Genomic DNA, 20,185 nt, shown 5'->3' with positions numbered 1-20,185 from the left:
GATGTCTATGTCATTAGGTGTGCCGTGCCAAAAGTAAGAGCCTGTTGTCATGTTAGCTCCGGGTTTAAAATTAAGGCATTCGTTTCGCAGAGATTTAATTTAAACATGTAACACACATAATAAACATCGTTCTAGTTTGCCATTAGGGAAAAAAAAGAATACGTTAAACTATAGTGGAAGATGGGTTAGTAGAAAGGGCTGTTTGCAAGTTAAGGACTGCTTTTATGCTCCGTGTCAACTTTTAAGTTCACCTTCCCAGTGATAAGTTCGCACTTCGTCTGGGTTTTAAGAAACCTGACAGATTGCAAACACGACCAGCTTCTTGTAAGCTCTGTCCCGCTTTGTTTCAACCCCCGCTTTGTTTGAACTCTGCAGCACAGCTAGAGGCGAGCCTTGGAGCCTTTTATGCGCCGACAAGACCTCTCTCGGAGACGACGGTGTTGGGATACAGGGATCCCATCAGCAGATACGCACGAAGGTTCTTCCACCATCTGCTGAGGTGAATGACGTCTCGAGGTTGTTTTGAAAGTTCTAATTAATTGTTCGTCTCAATAACTTGACGCTTTGTGTCACGGTTAACATGTTTTTTTCTTTAAAGGACCACCTTGGAAAACTATGCGTGTCCTGACACTGTTTGTTTAGCTGTTAGTTCCTTCTTGACATCGGGATAGAGAATAATTTTGAGCTCCCCTGTCAGCTCACTTCAAAGAGTTGGTTTTCGGTTCAGTTTCTCAAGAGAACTGAGCGATGCGCTGAGTTTAGGTGAAATAATCAAAACATTCCAGTCCTGCTGCCGAGCAGACGATACTGACTTTGATGAACTGGTGGTCCAATTCCGTGTAGAAGAGGAAGATATTGAATTTTATATTCCACCCTTCGCTCTGAATCCCAGAGCGGTTTACAATCTCCTTTATCTTCTTCCCCTACGAACACACACCCTGTGAGGTGGGTGAGGCTGAGAGAGCTCTCCCAGAGGCTGCCCTTTCAAGGACAGCTCTGCCAGAGCTATGGCTGATCCAAGGCCATTCCAGCAGCTGCAAGTGGAGGATTGGGGAATCAAACCCAGTTCTCCCAGATAAGAGAACTCAGGCTGACCCAAGGCCATGCCAGCAGCTACAAGTGGAGGAGTGGGGAATCAAACCCGGTTCTCCCAGATAAGAGAGCTCTGGCTGACCCAAGGCCATTCCAGCAGCTGCAAGGGGAGGAGTGGGGAATCAAACCCGGTTCTCCCAGATAAGAGAGCTCTGGCTGACCCAAGGCCATTCCAGCAGGTGCAAGTGGAAGAGTGGGGGATCAAACCCAATTCTCCCAGATAAGAGTCCGCACGCTTCACCACTACACCAAACTGGCTCTTCAGGTGTTCCTTGCTAGGGAAGGGTGTGACTCAGTGGCGGAGCATCTGCTTGGCATGAAGAAGATCTCACTTTCAATCTCCAGCATCTCCCGTTGAAATGATCAGGTAGGAGGTGGTGTGGAAGATCTCTACCTGAGACTCTGGAGAGCCGCTACCAGTCTGAGTAGACAATGGCACTCATGGATTGATCCAAGTGGGCAGCCGTGTTGTTCTGAAACAGGGGTGTGGAACCTTTTTTTCCGCCAAGGGCCGAATGGATGTTTATAACATCATTCGCGGGCCATAAAAATTATCAACTTAAAAAACAGTGCTCCGCCGAGGGGGAATGATTCAGGCCAGCAAAATTAATGCAAATAATTGTTTTTTCTATTTGAAGTCATGTGGGGAGAGCCTAATCTGGCACACACACACACACACACGGCCCGCTGTCCTAGGCAAATGCAGAGGTCCAGAACTTTTTTGTAGAAAAAGCCCAGCAGGAACTCAGTAGCATATTAGACCACATCCCCTAATATTAGCATATTAGGTCACACACTCATTAGCATATTAGGCCACACCCTCTGGGATAATCACGTGCAAACTGAACTGTGACAGTAACTTTTCCAGGCCCTGCAGCAATTCTGGCCGGCCGGCTGGCCGGCCAGGCCCCAGGGAGGCTGCCGCACAGTACATTTGGGCCCTGTGATCCCTGCCTGGCCCTGGGGAGGCTGCTGCACGGCGCGGCTGGGCCCCACGATCCTCGCTGGCCCGCCAGGCCCCAGAGAGGCTGCCACATGGCTCAGTTCAGCCCAGCAGTCCTCGAGGGCCACACCAAGTGACCTCGAGGGCCGCATACGGCCCACGGGACGGAGGTTCCCCACCCCTGGACTCTGAAGCAATGGAACAAAGCAGTAGACAAGCGGCACCTTTAAGACCAACTAAGTTTTATTCAGAACGTAAGCTTCCGTGTGCTCTAAGCAGACTTCATCAGACAAAAACGGAATGGCAAGCAGCAGTACTTAATATAAGTTTTAACTCGCTGCCCGCTTATATTAAGAACCGCTTGCCGTTCCATTTTTGTCCGACGAAGTCTGCTTAGAGCACACAGAAGCTTACATTCTGAATAAAACTTAGTTTGTCTTAAAGGTGCCACTTGTCTACTGCTGTGTTCTACTGAAGGATCAATTCACTGTAAGGGGGCCTCATGCGTTCTTGTGTTCTGTTAAGCAGCCAGGCCTCATTTAGGGCTCACAACCTCTAAATTTTATTGTGCTCTTTCTTTCTTACCCCACGCCCCCCAACTTGCTTTTGGGCTCCGTTGTTCAAACCCCCTGTGAGAACTTTGCTAAACTCTTAAGATTTGACAAACTTTCTAATATTCCCCCCCCCCCCAAAAAAAAAAATTGGGAAAAGAACCAAAACATCTAAAGCAGACAGGTGGAAATCTTCCTCATGCCATTGTGGCCACAGAGGAGAAAGTAATTTTAAAAGTATGATGGGACCAATGTTCCCTCTAAGCTGCAGAGTCTTTTTGAGCAAAAATTCTACTTTGTGAGCTACTGGCATTAAAGTTGTGAGCTACTGGTATTAAAGTTGTGAGCTACTGGTATTAAAGTTGTGAGCTACTGGTATTAAAGTTGCGAGCTACTGGTATTAAAGTTGTGAGCTACTGGTATTAAAGTTGTGAGCTAATGGCATTAAAGTTGCGAGCTACTGGCATTAAAGTTGCGAGCTACTGGCATTAAAGTTGTGAGCTACTGCAAAAACTATTGTGCTTTGCAGCCATTTTTCCTGAGCTAAGACAAAAATGTGTGAGTTGGAGGCTAAAAAACTGTGAGCTAGCCCACGCTAACTCAGGTAGGAGGGAACACTGGATGGGACTAAGGTTTTATTATGACAGTTATGATTCAAGAAGCGTTTTAAGGTAGTTGCTGAGCTGATATAATTGAGTCCACCTTCCGGTGATGTTGGGTGTGTGTGGCATATGCAAATTAGTTGTGCTAATGAGCTCCAGCACCTCTTTTCCTACAAAATGACCCCTATGGCGTCATAAAATACATGGAAAATGCTCAGACTTCTAATTCCTACAATCGACGCATTTTCCGAGTTTCTTTTTGGAAGGCTTACAACCCTTTTATTGCGTTTTTGGTATCGGGCCCTTCCTCCCAGGAGCTGAAGTCTCTACACATGATGTGAAATAGGAGGCTGAGAGGGAATCTTACCCCAGGCCAATACTCAGCTTTTACAGATGTGCCAGTTTTCAGAAGGTGCTCATAAAAACGAGCTCTTTAAAGGCAGAGCCTTAGGTGCTCCTAGTAGAGGTTTGATGAGCTTGGCTCTGGGATGCAAAGGGTTTGGAACCTCCTCAGGGGGCTACAGCCCATTCTCTAAGGAGCACGGCTACTTCGGCCACATACAGGTCTTTTCCATCTTTGGAGATGGTGTGTAAGGCAGCTACTTGGAAGTCAGTTCGTTCCTTTACTAGGCACTACAGAATTGACAGTAGCGTCGGCTGACGCCGTTTTTGGCAGAAGAGTCCTTCAGCACGCCGTCTAGGTGGGAAGCTGAGGAGACCCACCCTGGGACATGGCTTTTTTACGTCCCAGGAGTCAGGAATGGACCACTCCTGGGACCACTGGAGAATGGAAGATTCTGTTCACTTACCGTGAAGTCTTCCTTCTCTGTGGTCCCAGAGTGGTCCATTCCTACCCACCCTTTTTCGTTGGTTTACCTCAGCTTCCGTATCTGGTCTGGGTCCTGTTCCATCCTTTCTTACTGTTGGTAGAGTAGGACGGAAACGAGGATAGTTGGGGTTTTAAGGATGGAACGCCAGGGCGGGAAAGCGTTTCTCTGTTTTCTCTCCCGTAATGTAGGTTGGTATAGAGAGGTGTGACGGCTTGAAGACTGACTGGAAGCCAAGGGATAAGCTCCTCCCCTTTGGGTTCAAGTTTGTCAGCCCTGCAGCCGGAGAGGAGGAGCTATGATCCCAGGAGTCAGGAATGGACCACTCTGGGACCACAGAGAAGGAAGACTTCACGGTAAGTGAACAGAACCTTCCATTTTCTCCATTGGTTGAGGCTCCTTCCCCTCCTGGTCCTCTGGGAAAGAGGCAGGACTTCCTTTGCCCAGTTCCCAGGATCCCCTGGGAGAGAAATACAAAGAAAGCAGCTTTAAGACCAACAAGTGTTAATAATAATAATAATAATAATAATAATAATAATAATAATAATAATAATAATAATAATAATAATAATAATAGATTTTATTTATATCCCGCCCTCCCCGCCTAGGCGGCTCAGGGCGGCTAACAACATTTCACACGATTAACATAAATAGATAAAACTTTAAATTTAACAATTAAAAAAAAATTAAACATAAAAACCAGTTAATTAAGTTAGGATACATAGTTCAAATTACATTAAATATATCTGGCAGCAAGAAAATTGTTTGGCGCTGGTTCTGCCAGTTTAGATAGTTCCGTGATCGTATTATAGATGGCGGTTCTTTATTCTTAGCAACTCAGCAGTCGATATCAGCATAGGCTTGTCTGAAAAGGGCGGTCTTGCAGGCCCTGCGGAACTGGTCGAGGTTCCGCAGGGCCCGCACTTCCTCCGGAAGCTGGTTCCACAGTGCCGGAGCTGCGGCTGAAAAGGCCCGTGTTCTGGTGTTTTTAAGTTTGACCTCTCTCGGCCCAGGGATGGTCACTTTATTTTTACCCATTGACCTCAGTGACCCAATGCTTTAAGCATGTTTTATTTTAAGTTTACAAAAAACTTTAGCCATGTTTGTCCGTGTCCCTTATAAAGTTTATATCTCTGCTACCTGATCTTAAATAGGTACACACACGGCCCAGCTCGACACGGCCCAACGCAGCCCGACAAGGTCTTATTCGTGTCAAATCTGGCCCTCGTAACAATTGAGCAGGACACCCCTACTTAAGTGCTCTCACGTGTCACTTACAATGTTTCATTCGAACAGAGGAATGGAAGGGGTGCAGTTTGGGTCACGATTTTTTTTTTCTTTCTGGAATGAAGTGACTCATCATTGCTCTTCACTCAAGCAGTCCTAAATCATTCTTGTCATATTTCTCAGCATATGAAAATAAACTGCTTAATGTACCGCGTAACTGTATTTGGGGCATCTTATTCAAAGCGCGCCCTGACCTGAGCGGCCCAGGCTGGGCCAATCTCATGAAATCTCAGAAGTGAAGCAGGGTCCGCCCTGGTTAGTCTTTGGGTGGGAGACCACCAAGGAAGTCCAGCTCTGCTGCACAAGAGCAGGCCGTTGCAAATCAGAGAAAGCCAGCTGTGGTGTAGTGGTTGCAGAGTGGTGAACTCTAATCCAGAGAATCAGGTTTGATTCCCCGCTTCTTCTCCACGTGTAGCCAGTTGGGTGACCTTGGCTCAGTCCCAGTTTTCTCGGGGCTCTCTCACCTCCCTCAAAGGGTGTCTGCTGTGGAGACAGAAAGGGAAAGGAGATTGTAAGCAAGGGGTGTCGTACTCATTTGTTATGTGGGCCGGATCTGACATAAAAGAGACCTTGTTGGGCCGGGCCTAGTCTGGTTGGACTGAACCATTTCGGGCCGGGCCATACTTGTGCCTATTTAAGATTAGGTAGCAGAGATGTAAATTTTATAAAGGACACAGACAAACACAAATATATTTTTTAAAAAACTTTTAAACCATGCTTAAAATGTTAGCACTCATTGGTCTTAAAGGTGCTCTCTTTGTATCTCTCCCATGGGATCCGGGGAACTGGGCAAAGGAAGCTCTGGCTCTTTCCTTCCTTCCCCAGGGAGTGATGTGGGTGGGGGAGGAACCTCAGTCAATAGAAGGAAGAGAGGCTTGGCTCAGTAGCTCTGCTGTGCGATTGAGAGAGCCTGGCAAAGCAAGCTCTCCCTTCCTCCCCGAGGGAGGAGCCTCAGCCAATGGAGAAAATAGAGGTTTTGCTCTGTAGCTCCTGTGCAATTGAGCAAGCCTGGCAAAGCAAACTGTTATGCAGAAGGAAGCACGATATAGGAAGAAGAAAGCAGATGACAGCCAATTGCTCGGGGGCCTGATAGGAGCCCTCCGGGAGCCTGATTCGGCCCCCCAAACTGCATGTTTGACACCCCTGTTGTAAGCCGCTTTGAGACTCTGAGTGAAGGGCAGGGTATAAATCCAATCTCTTCTTCCTCTTCTCCTCCCACCCTACAGATCACCATAACTTAACAACACTTTCCACTGCCACCGCCATTCAAAGTATGCTTGTCTGGGTTCCCCCCCCCCCCACAGTCTTTTCATAGTCACAGTAACATTCCACATACATGAAAGGGAGGGGGAAGGTTCCAGAAGATAAGGCCTGTCTTCAGTGTTGAAACAACCCTTCATAGACAAAAGTACTCTCTGCCTGGTATCAATGATTGTTGTCCTAGGTATGTTGAACATTTTGTCAGTGCACTTTTTTTTTTAAAAAAAGCCTGATTTCTGTATCGTCTTATGTTATAGAGACAACCCATATTTAAAAGCCAGTGATTCTACTAAAACCAGAGGAGACAAAACAAATGTCTTGTATTTTACTGGTTTATACATATCCCTTCGGGAGGGCAAGTTGTGTACTTAAAAGATCTAGAACTGTTCCAAAATGGCATTAAAACTTTTCTCTCATATTCATATTTCTTTGCTAATCCTGTTTATTTTGTTTTTTTAAAAAAAATCCTCCTCTTTTTCTTCTTTTGCATTGCGTCTTCTCACATACAGTGGACTGTGCATTGCCAACGAAAGCAAAAATATAGCTTGCCATGTAAAGCTCAGTTTATTTGTTTGTTTGTTTGTTTATTGTCATTAACATTATTACTCCTTACTGCTGCTATGTTGTTGAACTATTATTGCTCCAATTTGTAGTCATAAGAGCAAAGAATAAATGTAGCAGAAATCTGATTCGGCTACCGAAGTAGCCATGCATGAATGAAATGGGATATTATTTGGCTTTTATTCGGGCGCAGCTAGAAGGCATTGAAAGAGACTGCGGTCTCTTTAAACGCTTTCAGTCCACTCACCAAGTCATGCCGTCACAGCAGCATGACTTGGGGAGTGAACTGGAGAAGCTTAAAGTTTAAGTTTAAAATTTAAATGTCTCTAGTTCATTCACCATGTCATACTGCAACAGTGCCCCAACCCAGTGAGTGCAGTTCTCCACTATACTTTATGGGGATGGTGCTCATAGGGTATAATTGTGCCATATAAATTCAAGTTTCCCAAATATTTACCTGAATACTAATTCAGTGATGATACTGATACTTGGGAATACCAATATTTTTCCGGTACAACAGACCCAAATTGGGAAAAAAAAAATTTTTTTTGCACACCTCTACTTATGTATCTGTTGTTACTACGCTGCAATTGGCAGCATAGCATCCGGTGCCTCTCCTCAAAACACTCTCAAAAAGATTGGTCCAGAGGGTCTAATTTTATGAGGCCCAAAAGAAGCCAGTTTGGTGTAGTGGTGAAGTGTGCGGACTCTTATCTGGGAGAACCGGGTTAGATTCCCCACTCCTCCACTTGCACCTGCTGGAATGGCCTTGGGTCAGCCATAGCCCTGGCAGAGGTTGTCCTTGAAAGGGCAGCTGCTGGGAGAGCCCTCTCAGCCCCACCCACCTCACAGGGTGTCTGTTGTGGGGGAGGAAGGGAAAGGAGATTGTGAGCCGCTCTGAGACTCTTCGGAGTGGAGGGCGGGATATAAATCCAATATCTTCATCTTCCTCACAGGGTGTCTGTTGTGGGGGAGGAAGGTAAAGGAGATTGTGAGCCGCTCTGAGACTCTTCGGAGTGGAGGGCGGGATATAAATCCAATATCTTCATCTTCTTCACAGGGTGTCTGTTGTGGGGGAGGAAGGTAAAGGAGATTGTGAGCCGCTCTGAGACTCTTCGGAGTGGAGGGCGGGATATAAATCCAATATCTTCATCTTCCTCACAGGGTGTCTGTTGTGGGGGAGGAAGGGAAAGGAGATTGTGAGCCACTCTGAGACTCTTCGGAGTGGAGGGCGGAATATGAATCCAATATCTTCATCTACCTCACAGGGTGTCTGTTGTGGGGGAGGAAGGGAAAGGAGATTGTGAGCCGCTCTGAGACTCTTCGGAGTGGAGGGCGGGATATAAATCCAATATCTTCTTCTTCTTCTTCTTCTTCTTCTTCCTTTGGTATTTTCAATGGAGGAAAGGCATTTAAAAGTTGTGCAGTCTCTTTAAATATGACGCCCAGAACTCCCTTTGAAGTTCAGTGATGCTTCTTTTAACCTTGCTCCTGACTCCACCCCCAAAGTCTCCTAGCTCCGCCCCCAAAGTCCCCAGATATTTCGTGAACGGGACCTGCCAACCCTAGTCCCCGTCTTCCTTGATGGTCTCCCATCCAAGTACTGACCCTGCTTAGCTTCTGAGCTCTGATGAGATCAGGCTGATGTGGGATATTAGGACAGCTACAGGTGTTAGCGCGGAACGTAACTTTCCAGAGAAAGATTCAACAGTGGCATTTTGAAAGCTGCCTGTATTGCCCAGGTTATCCCAACCTTATCAGATCTTAGAAGCTAATCAGGGTCAGCCCTGGATAGTACTTGAATGGGAGAGCACCAGGGAAGTCCAGGGTTGCAACGCGGAGCTAGGCAACAGCAAACCCCCTCTGTACGAGTCTTGCCTTGAAGACCCTATGGGGTCGCTATAACTCGGTGCCACTTTCCACCAGCTTGCTGCCACTTTCCACCAACACATTTTTAAAGGTGTTAATAAACATCCTCTATAGCAGGGGTCCCCAACCACTGGGCCGTGGACCGGTACCAGTCCGTGGCCTGCTAGCAATCGGGCCGTGGAGCAAGGCAGAGCAGCCCCACCACCCCTTTCAGCAGCTGGGACCCGAGCGGACAAAACAGGCAGCGCAACCTTGCTCCAAAGCTTCCTTCCCTTGCGGGGAAGGCAGCCTCAGAGTGAGGCCACACCACCTCTTTCTTCCGCCTGGGTCCTGGGCTGCTGCAACCTTAGCCTACCCCTCATTTGTATGTAACAAAACACGAACCACTTATTTGATCTCCCATTAATGAGAAGATTTAAAACAAACTAACTTTTCAATGGGGCACAGGTAGGGTGACCATAATGTCTGAAGGCCAGCCAGGGACACTGGGAGGGGGGTGGGGGGTGTGCGCGCGCGAAGCGTGCGCGCCGCCGGAAACAGGAAGTGACGTCACTTCCGGTGACGTCACTTCCGGTGATGTCATGCCACCACCGGAAACAGGAAGTGGCATCACTTCCTGTGACATCATTTCCCCCGCGTCACCTGCCGGAAACAGGAAGTGACTTCACAGCACTTCCTGTGACGTCCCCAAAAATCCCCCAAATATCACCGCCGGAAACAATTTTGTTCTCAAATCCTGTATATACTTCATCAGTATATGGGATAAGGCACTTTCTCAACTGTGCTGCATAATGCAGCCTATTTATTTTGTCCTGTTGGCTCTGTTGGCTCTATCTGCGCCACCTTCATCACTTTCGGGGTGTGGATCCCCCAGTGGGGTGGTCTCCCGACTCCCTCCGCTGACTGTTTCTGATAGCCCTGCGCCCCCTCTTTCATTTGATATGTGTCCCGTGCGGGTGCCACCCTCCCGCCGGGAGATGCCGCAAAATGAGCCCCCTTGAGGCTTATGGCGGCAGGGCTCGGGGGAAGCGAGCTAGACTGCTGTTCTTTTGAGGGGTTATAGAGTGTTTCGAGCCCGTCCCTGTGGCATCGGTCCCATCGTTGTGGGACCAAGGGGGCCGGCGCAGCGGCACGCTGAAGCAGCCTGTCGGTCACTTCCAGGTTCCTGTCCTGCATCTTGACCGGTGTTATTAGTGACAGGCTGCTTCGGCGTGCCGCTGCGCCGGCCCCCTTGGTCCCACAACGATGGGACCGATGCCACAGGGACGGGCTCGAAACACTCTATAACCCCTCAAAAGAACAGCAGTCTAGCTCGCTTCCCCCGAGCCCTGCCGCCATAAGCCTCAAGGGGGCTCATTTTGCGGCATCTCCCGGCGGGAGGGTGGCACCCGCACGGGACACATATCAAATGAAAGAGGGGGCGCAGGGCTATCAGAAACAGCCGGCGGAGGGAGTCGGGAGACCACTCCACTGGGGGATCCACACCCCGAAAGTGATGAAGGTGGCGCAGATAGAGCCAACAGAGCCAACAGGACAAAATAAATAGGCTGCATTATGCAGCACAGTTGAGAAAGTGCCTTATCCCATATACTGATGAAGTAAATACAGGATCTGAGAACAAAATTGCACTAGAAGACACAAACACAAAGCTCCCTTACACTGAATCAGTGCTTGGGTCCACCAAAGTCAGTATTGTCACATAAGAGAAGCCCTGTTGGATCAGGCCAGTGGCCCCTCCAGTCCAACACTCTGCGTCACATAATAACATAAGAGAAGCCCTGTTGGATCAGGCCAGTGGCCCATCCAGTCCAACACTCTGCATCACATAACAACATAAGAGAAGCCCTGTTGGATCAGGCCAGTGGCCCATCCAGTCCAACACTCTGCATCACATAACAACATAAGAGAAGCCCTGTTGGATCAGGCCAGTGGCCCATCCAGTCCAACACTCTGCGTCACATAACAACATAAGAGAAGCCCTGTTGGATCAGGCCAGTGGCCCATCCAGTCCAACACTCTGCGTCACATAAGAACATAAGAGAAGCCCTGTTGGATCAGGCCAGTGGCCCCTCCAGTCCAACACTCTGCGTCACATAAGAACATAAGAGAAGCCCTGTTGGATCAGGCCAGTGGCCCATCCAGTCCAACACTCTGCATCACATAAGAACATAAGAGAAGCCCTGTTGGATCAGGCCAGTGGCCCATCCAGTCCAACACTCTGCATCACATAAGAACATAAGAGAAGCCCTGTTGGATCAGGCCAGTGGCCCATCCAGTCCAACACTCTGCATCACATAACAACATAAGGAGGGAGGGAGGGAAGGAAGGAAGGGAGAAAGGGAAGAAGGGAAGAAAGGAAGAAGGGAGGGAGGGAAGGAAGGAAGGAAGGGAGGGAAGGGAGGGAGGAAGGAAGGAAGGGAGGGAAGGAAGGAAGGAAGGAAGGAAGGAAGGAAGGAAGGAGGGAAGGAAGGAAGGAAGGGGGAGGGAGGGAGGGAAGGAAGGAAGGAAGGGGGAGGGAGGGAAGGAAGGAAGGAAGGGGGGAGGGAGGGAAGGAAGGAAGGAAGAAAGGAAGGGAGGAGGGAGGGAAGGAAGGAAGGAAGGCAAGGGAGGGAGGGAAGGAAGGAAGAAAGGAAGGGAGGGAGGAGGGAGGGAAGGAAGGAAGGGAAGGGAGTGAGGGAAGGAAGGAAGAAAGGAAGAAAGGGAGGAGGGAGGGAAGGAAGGAAGGAAGGGAAGGGAGTGAGGGAAGGAAGGAAGGAAGGAAGGAAGAAAGGAAGGAAGGAAGGGAGGAGGGAGGGAAGAAAGGAAGGCCGCCCCCCGCCCCCCCCCGCTTTCGGCCCCCTTACCTTAATCCAGGGCGGCGGATCCAGCGGCGGCGGCGGCGGGGAGTCCTCCGGCAGCGGCCTCACGGCGAGGGAGGGAGGGAGCTGCCGGGGCTGGCCTCTGGAGGCCTCCAGGGACCAGCGCCGGGCCTCTCCGATACCGGCGCTGGCCTCTGGAGGCCTCCAGGGACCAGCGCCGGCTGCTCCGCGGCTTCCCCGCGGCCTCCGCTGGTCCCTGGAGGCCCTCCAGAGACTCTGGAGGGCCTCCAGGGACCAGCGGAGGCCGCGGGGAAGCCTTCGCTGGCCGGCGCTGGTCCCCGAAGGCCTTCCAGAGGCTCTGGAAGGCCTTCCGGGACCAGCGCCGGGTGCCCCGCGGCTTCCCCGCGGCCTCCACTGGTCCCTGGAGGCCCTCCAGAGACTCTGGAGGGCCTCCAGGGACCAGCGGAGGCCGCGGGGAAGCCTTCGCTGGCCGGCGCTGGTCCCGGAAGGCCTTCCAGAGCCTCTGGAAGGCCTTCCGGGACCAGCGCCGGGTGCCCCGCGGCTTCCCCGCGGCCTCCGCTGGTCCCTAGAGGCCCTCCAGAGACTCTGGAGGGCCTCCAGGGACCAGCGGAGGCCGCGGGGAAGCCTTCGCTGGCCGGCGCTGGTCCCCGAAGGCCTTCCAGAGGCTCTGGAAGGCCTTCCGGGACCAGCGCCGGGTGCCCCGCGGCTTCCCCGCGACCTCCGCTGGTCCCTGGAGGCCCTCCAGAGACTCTGGAGGGCCTCCAGGGACCAGCGGAGGCCGCGGGGAAGCCTTCGCTGGCCGGCGCTGGTCCCGGAAGGCCTTCCAGAGGCTCTGGAAGGCCTTCCGGGACCAGCGCCGGGTGCCCCGCGGCTTCCCCGCGGCCTCCGCTGGTCCCTGGAGGCCCTCCAGAGACTCTGGAGGGCCTCCAGGGACCAGCGGAGGCCGCGGGGAAGCCTTCGCTGGCCGGCGCTGGTCCCGGAAGGCCTTCCAGAGCCTCTGGAAGGCCTTCCGGGACCAGCGCCGGGTGCCCCGCGGCTTCCCCGCGGCCTCCGCTGGTCCCTGGAGGCCCTCCAGAGACTCTGGAGGGCCTCCAGGGACCAGCGGAGGCCGCGGGGAAGCCTTCGCTGGCCGGCGCTGGTCCCGGAAGGCCTTCCAGAGCCTCTGGAAGGCCTTCCGGGACCAGCGCCGGGTGCCCCGCGGCCTCCGCTGGTCCCTGGAGGCCCTCCAGAGACTCTGGAGGGCCTCCAGGGACCAGCGGAGGCCGCGGGGAAGCCTTCGCTGGCCGGCGCTGGTCCCCGAAGGCCTTCCAGAGGCTCTGGAAGGCCTTCCGGGACCAGCGCCGGGTGCCCCGCGGCCTCTCCGCGGCCTCCGCTGGTCGCTGGAGGCCCTCCAGAGTCTCTGGAGGGCTTCCAGCGACCAGCGGAGGCCACGGAGAGGCCTCCACCACTGCCGCCGGGCCCCGCGCGCGGGCGGGGAAGGCGGGGAGTGAGGGTGGGAGCGTCCCTGCGCGTGCGCAGGGGCCCTGCGCAGGCGCAGGGACGCTCCCTCCCTCACTCCCCGCCTTCCCCGCCCGCGCCCGCGGCCCACCGGCTCCTGGGCTGCCTAAACCGGGACCTTTAATGGTCCCGGTATAGGCAGCCCGGGATCCGGGATTGGGTGGCCAGATCCGGGAATGTCCCGGGAGACCGGGACGGTCTGGCCACCCTAGGCACAGGTGGGGGGCAGTCTGGGGTGTCAAAACCCCCAGCACTGCCAGCAACCCCCCCTCCCCCGCTCACCAGTCTGTGGAAAAATTGTCTTCCACAAAGCCGGTCCCTGGTGCCAAAAAGGTTGAGGGCCACTTCTCTATAGCAACGGTCCCAAACCTTTTTGGCACCAAGGACCAGTTCTGTGGAAGACAATTTTTCCACAGACTGGGGTGGGATGGGGATGGTTTCAGGATGACACAATTGTGCACTTTATTTCTATTAGTTTGGTGTGGTGGTTAAGTGTGCGGACTCTTATCTGGGAGAACCCCACTCCTCCACTTGCAGCTGATGGAATGGTGTTGGGTTAGCCATAGCTCTCGCAGACCTGTCGTTGAAAGGGCAGCTTCTGGGAGAGCTTTCTCAGCCCCACCCACCTCACAGGGTGTCTGTTGTGGGAGAAGAAGATAGAGGAGATTGTGAGCTGCTCTGAGACTCTGAAATTTGGAGTGGAGGGCAAGATATAAATCCAATATCGTCGTCTTACTATTACTACATTGTAATATATAATGAAATAATTATACAACTCACGGCCCGATTGCTAACAGGCCACGGACCGGTACAAGTCCAACGCCCGGGGATTGGGGACCCCTGCTCTACAGAATAGGTTTCGGGGTGATTTTGCAAAGCTGACCAAAAGATATTCAAGTTGCGTTCATGCGTGTGAATTTCAATCGCTATGATCCAAACATCACATGCAAAGGCTGACCCAGCTGCGATGTTTTCTCTGCTTTGCAAAACAGGAGACGGGGTTGCCACGGCGTAACAAGATTTCAGTTCAGCAGACAAAGAGGTTGAACAGGTTAGCCACTAAAACGTTAGATCACCTTTCTTTCAGTAACGCCGCTAATGACTTTGTTTCTTTTTTTAACACGAGCCAGTTCCACTGCAGGTTGGGTACTTTGATCGGTGGCCAAGCAATTTAATTCTTCCGCGCAGATCACACTGTAAACAAAGCCAGGCAAAATATCCGAGAAAGAAAAACAAACAAAATCATGTAGTAAATTCATGTTAAAAAAAAAAATTCCTCTGAAGCTATCCTGGTAGAAATGCTCATGCATGCGAAGGAGAATGCAGCTGTGTAGCGCAAGGGGCAGGAATGTATCATTTTGATTGGTTTCCCAGCTACGCAGTTATATAGCAGGAATGGCTGTGTGGACCCATAGCGCATTGCACATCAAGTCTAACGAAGAAAGCAAGGTAGTCTCAGCCATCCAGCAATTTTCTCTCGACTGCTTTGCTTACTGTTTCCTCACTGTGGCGGAGCTACATAGTCCCAAAGATGTGTGGGTTGGCGTTTACTGGATGGGCTTTTTTTAAAATTAATGTTGTATTTATTTTTTTGGAAGGAGCCCTTTGGCGCAGAGTGGTAAACTGCAGTACTGCAGTCCAAGCTCTGCTCACGACCTGAGTTTGATCCCAGTGGAAGCTGGGTTCAGGTAGTCGCCTCATGGTTGATTCAGCCTTCCCAGGTCGGTAAAAGGAGTACCCAGCTTGCGGTGGGAGCAAAGCATAGATGACTGGGGAAGGCAATGGCAAACCACCCTGTTAAAAGTCCGCCAAGAAAACGTCATGATGTGACGTCACCCCGTGGATCAGAAATGACTCGGTGCTTGCACAGGGGACTATCTTTACCATTTTATTTGTTTGTTAGATTGGTTGGTTTATATTTATTTTATTTATTTGATTTATATCCCGCCCTCCCCACTGAAGCAGGCTCAGGGCGGCTTACACTTGGAGGCCACAAGGCCAACATTAAAACAAGATAAAACCCAAGTGCATCATAATAAAACAAATAAAACAGTTACATAAAATAGTAATAGGTGCTATTGATCTCATATTAAAATATAATGGTGTGTTAAAGATGGCGGGTACTGCCAATTATGTTGATGTTAAAATTTTGTTATTCAGTTAATTCTGCTGAATGCCCTGTGAAAGGAGGTTCCCAGTCACACTGTGACATTTGAGGTGGGCCAGTGGATTTGTTCTGCTGTCCTGTTGTTATAGATTTTGATTCGAAAATGCCTGCCGGAAGAGCACCGTTTTACAGGCCCTGTGGAACTGTGTGAGCTCTCGCAGGGCCCTAACCTCCTCCGACAGCTCATTCCACCAGGAAGGAGCCGCAGCAGAGAAGGCCCTGGCTCTGGTCACCTTGAGCCTGGCCTCTTTGATGCTGAGGATTGAGAGTAGATTCTGCGACCCCAACCGAAGTGCTCTTTGGGGTAAATGTGAGGAAAGGCAGTCCCTAAGGTATGCAGGTCCCTGGCCATATAGGGCTTTAAAGGTAATGACCAACACCTTGAAGCGAATCCGGTAAGCCAGGGGTGGCCAACGGTAGCTTTCCAGATGTTTTTTGCCTACAACTCCCATCAGCCCCAGCCATTGGCCATGCTGGCTGGGTCTGATGGGAGTTGTAGACAAAAAAACATCTGGAGAGCTACCGTTGGCCACCCCTGCTGTACTAGATGAACCACTGGTCTGATCCAGCAGGGCTCTTCTGATGTTCTTATGGTTCCATTTTGAGGGAAAGACACACTAGCCAGAAACACATTATTTTACTTCATTCCTTCCAGGATTGAGTCCTGTTATTAAAATCTTGCTTCCAAATCTGAACCGTGGATCAAATTAGGTTGTTGCCTTTCTTAGTTTGTGGGCAATGGAAAAAATCTTAAGTTTAAACTCCACTCGTCATGTAAATACGATGGCCTTGGTAGTGCGAGAGAAGAGTCTGAAACCTCTGACCGAATATAGTAACGTCCGTGGTGTTTAGAAGCCACCCCCCCCCCCATTTCTGTATGCCTAAGGGAGAACTAGGCCCACAACCCACGAAGCAGTGCCTCTAGCTCTTAACTTCTGCTTCCAGATGTTCCATCGACTGCCGTTTTCCAATTGCCGCGATATCAGATCGACACAATGGGGGATTTATAATGGAAGCAGGAACTCATCCCGAACCATAGTTGCCTCTGCTCTAGCGATGTCTTTTTGGTGGTGTAGACATGCTGATACGTTTGCTCAATAAAAATGCAGCTTTCGAGACATACTGTTAAGTTTACATGATCACCAGAGTGAGAGGGCTAAAGCTGGAACAGAAGAAAAGCTGAAGAGAATTAATGTAATAAAAGCTGGGATTTAACAGACAGGGTTGAGCAAAATGAGTGGGAAACAACAGGTGTCATCCGCTCTTATCAGCATTTTTAATTAACATCTGTTTTCAGCCCAGAGTACTTTGGAAGAGTATGCTGGAGAGTGCCTGTATTTATAGATAAAGGTAGACTGTTGAGAAGTTACTGAACAGTACGAAGCTAGGGGGATCGGGAGGGAGGGGGTGCTGTGCAGTGGAGGTACTGGTCTTTTACCAACCTGACGGAAATCCATTAGAACAAAATTGCCAGGTAAGAAGATATCGCTATGGCAACAAAAATTAATTTTGTCTTAGAGGAAAACGAGAGCGATAGGCAAATTCAGAGGGTGGGAAATTCAAAGGGAACAAATATTCTAATTTATTATTTTATTTTATTTTTAAGAAAAGAAGTGTACGGGATACGTTTTTAAAAGCAGCGACAGCTTTAGTGTTCGAATTATTCAATTAGCATTATAATTTCCCGTCTCTCTTCAGTCCCTTTCATTAAGAGTCTCGAGCAGGCTCTTTCTGATATTGAAAGAGCCGCGTCGCATGACCTCCTGATGGAAAAGAAAAGGACACTTACCTTTTCCCAACAACATGAAAGAAACTGAGGCGCCTCCATTTCCACGTGGCTGAGGGCTAGCATGCGCCAAATGGACGCCATGCGGAGAACACTTTAAATTGTTCCTGGGCATCAGCCTGTCATATTAATGAGGCGCTGTTGTTCATATCAATGAAGGGAGACATTTTTAAGCGCTAAGATGCTGTACCAGAAACCAAACTGACTCCCCACGACCAGCCACTGCTGAAAGCAGTCGCCTCGCCTCACAGAAACGGCCCCCAGATTAAGTAGTCTGTCTCCAGAAAGCAGCTAATTTTGTACTCCCCAATCCGGTTCCCTCTTTCTCTGGGCTGCCCTCCTGGACTGTTTGAACTTGGCGGAACGCTTTGACCTCTCCAAGAAATGGTGGAGAGGCCTCATCTCAGGTGTTCTGGTCGCTTGAGGCTGAAGTGTTTCTTTCACCTTGGTGCTGGGATGTCTCACTGATGCTGAAACTGGCCTTCGGTGGAAGAAAAAGGCTGTGCTTTTAGATTGCCGCTGAAGCAAGTGTAATCATGAAAAAACAGGAATAGGGAGAAAGACTAAACAACCAGAAAACACCAGACTTTTCATTGAGAGCTCCTGCCCCAGCAGGAAGTACTATGTACCACTGAGTCGTGAATCTTACAGAGGGTGTAAGCCTTCAGAGATAAGAAATATTAAAATAAATAGTTTTTAAGCTGGCATATGACTTAGAGAGCCTCAGAGTAAAGGCTTAAGTTAAAGTAAAATAAAGAGTCAGTTTGGTGTAGTGATTAAGTGTGCAGACTCTTATCTGGGAGAACCGGGTTTGATTCCCCACTCCTCCACTTGCACCTGCTGGAATGGCCTTGGGTCAGCCATAGCTCTGGCAGAGGTTGTCCTTGAAAGGGCAGCTGCTGTGAGAGCCCTCTCAGCCTCACCCACCTCACAGGGTGTCTGTTGTGGGGGAGGAAGGGAAGGGAGATTGTGAGCCGCTCTGAGACTCTTCGGAGTGGAGGGCGGGATATAAATCCAATATCATCTTCTTCTTCATCTTCATATGTGCATCTCTTGACAAAGATATTAATCAAAACGGGAAATATAACGATCGAAATTCCCTTGAGAACCTACTTTATGCCTACTTTTCCGTTGGGAGCCTACTTTATACCTACTTTTCCGTTGGGAACCTACCTTATGCACAGTTGGAGAATATATTCGTATCGCTTTTGAGTGTTCAACAAGTCTTTACATGTTTCTTAGAAGCCTGGAACTGTAATGGAATTTGATGGTTTGGTTTGTTTTTTCTGGATGCTGTATTTATTGGCAACAGTGTGTGCCAATAAATACAAATTTTGAATTTTTCTCGTATTACTAGTGTTTTGTGTATTATTTATGTGTTGGAGATATTAAGTACGTTGTTTTCATTGTACAAAGGAGATATCTGGTGTTTTCTGGCTGAAGCAAGTGTAGCACGAAGCAACGGTGGGAGGCGGGGGAGGTTCAAAACTGATTGAACGCCAATCTGTTTTTGTATTTTTTAACTCAGTTTATTAAAATTGTTATAGCATTGGAGAAAGTTCAGAAAAGGGCAACTAAAATGATTAAAGGGCTGGAACACCTTCCCTATGAAGAAAGGTTGAAACGCTTAGGGCTCTTTAGCTTGGAGAAACGTCGACTGAGGGGTGACATGATAGAAGTTTACAAGATAATGCATGGGATGGAGAAAGTAGAGAAAGAAGTACTTTTCTCCCTTTCTCACAATACAAGAACTCGTGGGCATTCGATGAAATTGCTGAGCAGACAGGTTAAAACGGATAAAAGGAAGTACTTCTTCACCCAAAGGGTGATTAACATGTGGAATTCACTGCCACAGGAGGTGGTGGCATCCACAAGCATAGCCACCTTCAAGAAGGGGTTAGATAAAAATATGGAGCAGAGGTCCATCAGTGGCTATTAGCCACAGTGTGTGTGTGTGTGTGTGTGTGTGTGTGTGTGTATATATATATATATATATATATATATTTGGCCGCTGTGTGACACAGAATGTTGGACTGGATGGGCCATTGGCCTGATCTAACATGGCTTCTCTTATGTTCTTATGTTCTTATGTTATCTGTGGAATTCTTTCGGTAATATTCAGGCGGTGCGCAGGCGTGGTAAGCAAGACAACGGGAGGAGAGCTTGACGTCGTTCAGCCTTGATGGTGAAAAATGCCGGGACGGTGAAAAAACGAGACATATTTGCTTCATGATTCAATCAGAGATGAGATTATGGACTTGACATGTTTGACTGAGACCTGGTTGGATGAAACTTCCGCTTCAGAACTTCGTTGGTGGCAGCCAGATATGCAACCCTAAACTGGAGGGGCAGGCAGAGCTATAATTCTCTGCGAGTCTTTCTCACTCCAAGATAGGCAGGCAGCAACTGGTGTAGACTGCAGGGGTGGAATTCTAGCAGGAGCTCCCTTTGCATATTAGGCCACACACCCCTGATGTAGCCAATCCTCCAAGAGCTTACAAAAAAGAGCCCTGTAAGCTCTTGAAGGATTGGCTACATCGGGGGGGTGTGTGGCCTAATATGCAAAGGAGCTCCTGCTAGAATTCCACCCCTGGTAGACATGTGTCTTATATTGAGTACAGGGTTCTTCCCGTTCTGCTTACTTAGCAAGGGGTATCCTAGCTAAGTTAGCAGAGGTAATCTTGGGTTTGGTGTTAGAGGTTCCTAGAATGATTGTTCTGGAGGAGTTCAATATTGTCACCAAGGCTATCTTGTCTGATTGGGTAAAGAAGTTCATGGCTATCATAAGAACCATGGGCCTGTTCCAGGTTGAATTATACCCTATGTATGAAAAGGGGCAGATACTGGATCTATTGTTCAGTTTTCTGGTGGTTTCATGAGAGGGGTTGATGCCATTATCTGATCACTGCCCTAATGGTTTGTTG

At 49.6% G+C, this 20,185-nt stretch overlaps 1 protein-coding gene across 1 annotated transcript in view; it reads left to right on the top strand.

Annotated features, from left to right (window-relative positions):
- The window catches only part of WDPCP (WD repeat containing planar cell polarity effector), a 326,846-nt gene that overhangs the window by 196,854 nt on the left and 109,807 nt on the right, over positions 1-20,185 (top strand). Inside the window, exon 12 of the mRNA XM_060257471.1 lies at positions 376-499. Within this exon, the coding sequence (XP_060113454.1) occupies positions 376-499 (124 nt within the window). The remainder of the gene's footprint in view (positions 1-375; positions 500-20,185) is intronic.

The sequence above is a fragment of the Heteronotia binoei genome, chromosome 1 (genome assembly GCF_032191835.1).
Source record: "Heteronotia binoei isolate CCM8104 ecotype False Entrance Well chromosome 1, APGP_CSIRO_Hbin_v1, whole genome shotgun sequence".
NCBI classification, from domain to species: Eukaryota; Metazoa; Chordata; class Lepidosauria; order Squamata; family Gekkonidae; genus Heteronotia; species Heteronotia binoei.
The sequence above is the reverse complement of the archived record's forward strand: the minus strand, read 5'-3'. Positions and strand labels throughout refer to the sequence as shown.